The 7,854-nt window shown below is 41.0% G+C and overlaps 1 protein-coding gene across 3 annotated transcripts in view; it reads right to left on the minus strand.

Moving 5' to 3' along the window:
• The window catches only part of astn1 (astrotactin 1), a 375,360-nt gene that overhangs the window by 279,573 nt on the left and 87,933 nt on the right, over window positions 1–7,854 (minus strand). For 2 of the 3 annotated variants that reach the window (XM_087173331.1, XM_087173330.1), the window contains exon 5: window positions 5,724–5,873. In XM_087173331.1, the coding sequence (XP_087029457.1) occupies window positions 5,724–5,873 (150 nt within the window). Of the gene's footprint in view, window positions 1–4,804; window positions 4,829–5,723; window positions 5,874–7,854 lie in introns of all 3 variants that reach the window. The other variant, XM_087173329.1, reaches the window with a different exon arrangement.

Below are 7,854 nucleotides of genomic sequence, written 5' to 3' on the forward strand. Positions count from 1 at the left end.
CCCCCCCCCCCCCCCCTATCTTTATCTAAGATCAAACTGACAGACAGAACAAAAAAGCCAGACAACCACTTCCTCCCTCTATTAAAGCAAATCCATCAGGGCCTTTGATCAGAAAGATCCCAGTTCACACCGGGCTTCCCGGGGCGTCTCTTATCAGGACGGTGTTTTACAATACATGACCCTGAAACCATTTGGAGGGTGTGACCAAACGGGCCCCACTGTGAACTAATGGGACAGAATTTATGTCTCAAAGGGCCATGGATCACAGACTGAGAGGAAGCAGACATGAGAACTGGTGTCGGGCAAAACATGGCTGACCAGCGGGCGGCTGGAAAATCTGACATTAAAGACATTTGGCAACAGTGGCAGGAGAACAGACCCAGTAATGGAGCTGCAATCATAAGCTGCATGTGTGATGTAGAGACACAGACACACACACACACACACACACACACACACACACACACACACACACACACACACACACACACACACACACTCTCTCTACCTTCCTCCTCTCTCTGGAACAAAGACTTTTTAGATCCAACTTTCTTTTCTTTCTTTCTTTGATATTTTTTTTAACATATTTGAATTTATGTAATATCAAATTATTCCCACTTTAATGTCACAATTTAATCCAGTTAGGTTGCATTTCATATTTTATAGATATGTCAACACCTGTTAAAGAAACAAATATAGTTATTGATCTCATTTTGTTCAGCAGGATAAATGTGTGTTTGTGCGTACACATTTTTTTTGCTCAGTTACAGTTTTTTTCTCCCCAAAAAGAAAATCATTTCTACAGAAGAAACTCCTCTTGACAGGCTTCTTGTTAGTGTTATTACACCTGACTCTATAAATCCATGAATATTTATGTATTGATATTAATACACCATAAATTCATAACTGAGCTAATTTCCTACATTTGTGTTGTCTTCACCATTCACACAGTTATTCCACCATTGCATTATTAACCTTATCCACTCCTTTAGACATCGTTAACTTTGTATTGTACGGCCCACAACTAATTAGGAATAAATCATGCACCCGCTCAGCAATAATAATCATAAAATAGTGATGGGGCCCGCAGGCCTGGGGCCACAGTCACTCCCTCAGACGTCGCTTCCTCCCATTTGGCATCTTTGGTACTTTGAGTTGCTTTTTGAAGTAACTCTGGAGTCCATTCAATGTGCTGACATATGGAGTGAACAGAGGCACTTGGGCATCTTCAGCAAAAAAAAAAAAAAAGGAGAAAGGAGTCATTACCTTACCTACCAATAACGGCCGCCTCGCACATGCACAGGAGCTGTCCACTGAGGACCACAATACTTCTGTTTGTGCATATTTTATGACAAAGATGAAAATAGTCGACTGGAAACGCCAACAACAGCGACTTAAAACTGCATGAAGCAGATCTAATTGCCTGCTTAGAAAGCCTCATTCCTATGCAGCTCGGTCTGGAGAGGACCGTCCTGTACCTGGAAGCACTGAAATTTAAAAAGTTGTGTGTGTGTGTGTGTGTGTGTGTGTGTGTTGCATACATTAGGAAGCGAATCCTTCTATTTTCACACACCGAGCTGATACAACTGAGGCAGCAAGATAATATATAATTACAATCAATGCACAGGGATATTTTCCAGCTATCTGCCCTCATGTTCTGTATTCTAGCAGTCGAAATAAACAAAGTGTTACTAAATTAATTGGGTGGTGGACATCTTCCCTTTCTTTCTCTGAGCGTGGAGCTGCGGTGTCAGAGGGTCGGACGGCTCCGAGACAACAAAGCAGATCAAGGACATGGCCAAACTCTCAGAGACACAATCAGAGAAAGAGACGCAGGCAAAGTGTCAAGAGCAAGAGGGAGAAGACAACAACGAACAAAGAATCTGCACAAAGAGCAAAGTTGCTGATCGACTGACACGGACTGCATCTTTAGCATTATTTGATGGAAGAGCTGGGTTTTTTTTAGGCACACCAATTGGTAACATGGGGAAACTTAACTTTTCCATGACTTAAATGTTAATTTTCTATGAATTTCTAACAACTTCCTCTCCGACAGAGTCCGTGTGGAGTGAAATGTTCCTATTCAGCTGCTTTCCCTCTAAATTACTGCAGACAGGAGTCCCAACTCACCAGCCGGTGACATAAAATGTATGTACATTCACCGAATCTGTTGAATGTTGTCAATGAACAAATTAATATTATGAATAATGCTCAGCCAGAGTTTGAACTGTAATGGCATCTCATGTGAAATGATTGACCATCAATAGAAAACTACATTCGCTGAGTGAGGAACAAAGACCACAGACCACCGTGCCGCTGGAACATTTTAGCTCAAATACATGGAAGCTCGATGACATACAAACTACCGGAAGAGATAGTTAGCGAACTAATGTAGCTTGTGGCCACTCATATGCTAACCAGTGTAAGAATGTCAGCAACAGGAAGTCACAACAGCTGTCTGCACTAACCAGCTTGCACTTGCGTGGTCACTTCTCGGTTCCTTCAAAGATAAGCATTGTCGAGATCGTCTGTTATTGGGTAACGAAACAATTTACAGTGTCAGAGTTCAACAAAGTGGAAATCGACGTGAAAGTTTCACATAGACTTTTTTTACTTTCGCTCTGCAAGCAGAATTTTTTTCCATTTTAAGTGGATTTAAAAAGATTGAGATAGATTGAGAGAGGGTTTCGTTTGATATTGACATTTGAGTGGTGACTTACCAATTAGCAACGCTTAGTAAAAGAAGAAGAAGAAGAACCCATCTGAGCAGCTACTGATCTGGCACCTCTATTGGCTTTGGCTTGAGCACCTTTCTCACTCTGTGGTTGGAGTTTGGTTCAGTTTGTGTTCCAGCATTCATCTTGTTTTCCCAGGCCTCACTTATTGTCCCAGAGCTCAGGCTATAATGACCTTCACTATATCTTACTATGGGTTACTGTTGAGACAACGTTATGACTGATAGTGGACATCCAGAGACTACTGTTATCCTCTGTTGCTGGGGTAACCAAGGTCTTATAGATAAGAAGGTAAAGAGAAGCATAAACTGAGAGAATACTCCCCATATCCAGTCATTGTCAAGGATTAGCTAAACAGAAATGGACAAAACTCATGTAATATTAAGTAGGTAAGAACGTGTGATAATACAGATTTTAGTGTCTAATAGCATCTTCACATATAAATGGTTAGAATACAGTTTTGCCTTATAAGATGCGGTAAAACGTTGCAACCATGTGATACCTGGGGAATCTATACTCACTGTATCTGTATCCTGAATGCCGTAATCATTTTTTTCTTAGAAAAACCCCTTCACCTTCATGTATTTGATTGACCAGCGCAGAATGTTACACGATGCCCCTGCCAGACGACAACCCCCCCTTTGTGTCAGGACCCCGGCTGTGGCAACACAGGCATGAGGAGGCAGTTTCTCTCTCTTTTTGTTTTTGACACAGTGCTAATGACGGCCTTGGACCTTCTGACTCTTTTATTACTTTTGTATAAAGCCTCACAGACCGACGGGGAAGGAAAACATCACTGTGTTGTCTGTCTGATTTCTTGGCACTGACGTTTTAAATATTCCAACACCACCATTTGGAGCTGCCAACGGTGCCCAGAGCCACTTTCTGTAAGGTGTTCAGGGCATTCACTCTTTGTTCTCACCCTCTATTATTGATAAAAGGGTTAGGTGAATGTTGCCTTCCTCTACTCTTGTTTCTCTCGTTGGAGCTGTCACCGTCCAGGAAAGCCAGGGTGGCTGCAGGTGTGCAGTGAAACAGTCAAGGTCAGAGCCAGACAGGCACAGAGAAAAGAACAAAATGAGGAAAAAGAAATGTGCTTCTGCTCTTTTACACCGAGGAACCAGAATGTTCCAAGAATCATGTTGGGTTTCTACCAATGATTAATGAAACGGGATTGAAAAGGAATGAACGGGAGAACAAATAAATAAAATAAAGTAAAATGTACAGCTGATACACTGATTGTGAACAGTTTCAAAATAACAATCCTTCCTGACAGTCTGGAGAAAACCTCTGAATTGAATTGCTATGCACTGTGTTCTCTCCCTCTTTTTCTTTTTTGTGTTAGGAAAGAAGTTTATTTCCGAAGTTTAACACCACCAAACTGTTTTTAATTGGGCTGAAAATAAAGCACTCATGCAGCCAAGTGTGGAGGAAAGTGAACGGTCTGGGGTCAACAAAAATTTTCAAAATGACATTTTGAAAATGTCGTCGCCTTCTTTTTTTTTTTTTCTCTTGTTTATCATAATGGGACGGTGTCTCTCCCATTTCATGAACAGTACCCTCTTTTTTCTCTTCATTTCCTTTGATCCCCAGTCTCCTGCTCGACTCCTACACTGTCACAGCTCGGGCAGGAAGGCAGAAGGAGGAGCACGAGGGGGAGATGGAAGTTTGTGATGATGACGGCGGGGAGTACATATGAATGCAACAAGAACGAAAAGTACATCGGATGGGTTGATTGACTGATGAATATGATTATTGAGGAAAGAAAACAAAAGAGATGTGCAGGTTTGAGGTTTCACATTCACGCCACATTCGCGCTAAGTGTTTTTATTTGTTGTCTGATCAAAGGGCATTCGTCTCTCGGGATAATACGCACGGTCACACTGGGTTTATCCTCAGTGTGCTGCATAGATCTTTTCTGACATAGCTTTGTGTTCTTTACTGTATCATTGATAGCTTCTCTCCAACGAGTTTGAAAAATGTCTCGGGGGTCCTTGGGAATTTTTCCAAAATGGCATTCATAACAGTGTAAAAGATTAAACCTGTGTGGTGGCATTCATGTGACTCACCGTGACTTCTCGCAGGCTGCAGAGCTGTGAGAGATAAACATGTGGAGATAAAACATAACGTGCAGCTGGGCATTGATCAACGCTGCTGCCGGATGAACACCTAATAACTCCACTTCATGGTGCATTTTTATTGAAGAAAAAAAACAAAAAAGAAAACATTTTCACAGCAAAAATGCATGTTTGAGTGTGACATGGCCTCTGAGTAGAATCTATAAGGTTCTGACCAAAGATGTGGTATGAATTAGAAATAAGGGTGTCTATGGGGCAACAGCCCTTTGCACCTAATACTGGAATTCAAATTCTAATTCTAATAATCAAAAATAATCTTTTTTTTTAAATTTTATGTGCTTTTTATCGTCCTCCAGGGGCATGGATTCTTTTTTTCTTTTTTTTATCAGCACTGAAATTTAAGTGGTGCAATATGTGTCTGGATGATTTTAATTTCAACAGCCTAACAGCCAGTTTGGAACAGACTACCACTGGGCATTAAACCCATTGCAGAGCTGATGTCATCTGTTAGCTCCAAACTTTAAAAAGAAAAAAACTACTTGAATCTAGTGGAGATCAGTGATGATGTTGTTGATGAACAAGTCGTGCACACGACACTGACATATCATTTCCTTTTAAGTTGATATAAGGAACTTGTTAGCAAACAGCTGCTTATTTGCACATCAAACGGTTACGGAGCGGCGTTAGCATTCATTTAGAGCTGTGTTTCTGATCACCCAGTGAAACAAGGCTTTTACCTGACACTCACAGCATTTGGATGTAAAAAAATAAAATAAAACAATTTAACCACACAAGGCGCTGCTTGTTGCTGCTGGTAAAAGGGTAGGCCCATGGAGTGCTGGTTTTTAAATGTGGTCTATTTTCTTCCATTCTCTGTCAAAGGGTAAATCTATGGGAGAGATTGACTCACCGCGGGTGTTGCTGGAGAGGCGTTTGCGTTGGCTGGTGGACGTGTTGTGCGGAAGCAGCGTGTTCTGCTGGTGGTTGCTGTCGATGGGACTTGTGGCGATGATGTTGTCCTTGTATTTGTTCATCAGGGCCAGCTTGGTGTTGTCACTCACTGTGGAGAAGTGGGATGTAATTACAAACGAGGAAATGAAAGCAAAAAAACAAAAAAAAGAATAGCAGAAGGAGGAGGAGGAGAGGCACAATCTAAAGGTCTTTCTCTCAAAATTGAAAAAGCAGCCACTTGTCAAATAATACGTTGTTCTTGTTCTTGGTTTTAAAACCTCAATGTAGCAAACATACAGTAAAGTAATCCAGCATGTTGTTAACCAGTGGAGTCAGACAGCCAAAATTAAAGAGTGAGAAAAGCTGGCATGAAATTAAAACTCATTAAGGGAATATACAGAAAGCATTTAAGTCTCAGAGGATGAAATCGTCGGCTTTGGTAGATATGAAGAGATGAAGTTCCCCAGTAACAATAAAAAAAAGGGGGGATGGCAATGTCTGTCAGCTGATTGGTCAGTCCACTATTTGATGAAGTTGAATAATGGTCCCTATAGAATGAATCCTGTTGACCTTGTTGACACCCTGACTTTTCCCTCCACCGTCACCATCAGGCTGACACTCTTGGCTTCTAGTAAAATGTCTCGTCACTTACTTGATAAACTGCTGTGACATTTGGTTCAGATATCCATGATCCCCAGAGGATGAATCTTAATGTGTTTTTGATGATACCCTGACTTTTCCTGTGCTGCCACCGTGAGGTTTACATCCATGGCTCCGAGTCAGATTGGGGGGATTTGCATGTGATTTGATACACACATTCATGTTTTCCTCAGGATGAATCGTAATCACTTTGGTAATTACATACAGTGATTGTAATCAGCCTCAGCTGTACTTTGTGTTTAATGCTAATTAGCAACTTTAGCATGCTAACAAAGCAAACTTTAACAATCCTACAGTTCTATTGCTGATTTTGTCAAACCGACTATCTACCTATAGATTTTGCTCCTCTCATAGAAAGACAACTCCAGCTCAATCTAAATGGCAGCTCTCAATCAAATCTGAGCTCCTTTGCACATGAACTGACACTGAAACAACTCACAGCTCCTCAAATAACATTTAGCAGGCGTGTGTCCAATAACTTTTGCCCTAAACTTCAGGCATCATGTGCCAAATATGTCTCCCACACAGTTCTTTCTATATTGATGTAAAACTATTCAAATAGACTTGGCACTTTGAGGTGGGATCCATCTCATTTCAAACTGAATGTGCTGAGGCACAGAGACTTAAAGGTGCCATATTGTACAAAGTAAGATTTCCATGTCTTTTTTGATTATAGATCAGGTCTAGGTTCTATAATAATACTGTGAAAGTATCAAAGCCTCAATCCACAGAGAAATGCACACAGCCTGTATTCAGAAACTGAGCCTTAAAACCAGCCGTCAGGACTTCTGGAACTTTGTGATGTCACAACAAAGCAGTCACCAAGCCCCGCCCACCTGGACCCACCATCCAAACCTTGCAGAATTTGGTTTCTCTGAGTTTTTTACCTGAAATCTGATATATTTTTATTAGATCACTCAGAAAACAGTCAGCCAATCAGAGGAGAGGCTCGGAGCCTCCTCTCTTCTTTTGGTTCTTGAAACCACAAATATATCTTGTCATTCAAATAAAACACAGCAGGGGTGGAAAATATGGGACCTTTAAGATAAAAAAAATTTTAACTGTCCAAATATTTATGGTGTTGACTGTATTTTGCAACATTTAAAAAGAGATTTGATGCAACATTGTAGCCATTCCACCAGGTACAATGCACGACTACACTTTTTTGAAGCAATACAAATTTAACTTATGAAAATGGGCATGAGTTAATAGTGACATATCAATATTCTTTTTTTTACCTATTACTTAGATATTTCATTTTCGCCTTTATTCTAAATACAGTGAAAGATAGACAGGAAAAATCAAGGAGAGAGAGGGGATGACATGCAGCAAAGGTTCCGCAGGTTGGACTTGAACACATGGCCGCTGCGTCCAGGACCGAGCCCATGTGGCATGCGCTCAACCAGGTGAGTCACCGAGGCGCCCCATAA

Source organism: Seriola lalandi, unplaced genomic scaffold (genome assembly GCF_002814215.2).
Source record: "Seriola lalandi dorsalis isolate HSWRI2012SDOR001 ecotype SW California unplaced genomic scaffold, Sedor1 jcf7180002054181, whole genome shotgun sequence".
NCBI classification, from domain to species: domain Eukaryota; kingdom Metazoa; phylum Chordata; class Actinopteri; order Carangiformes; family Carangidae; genus Seriola; species Seriola lalandi.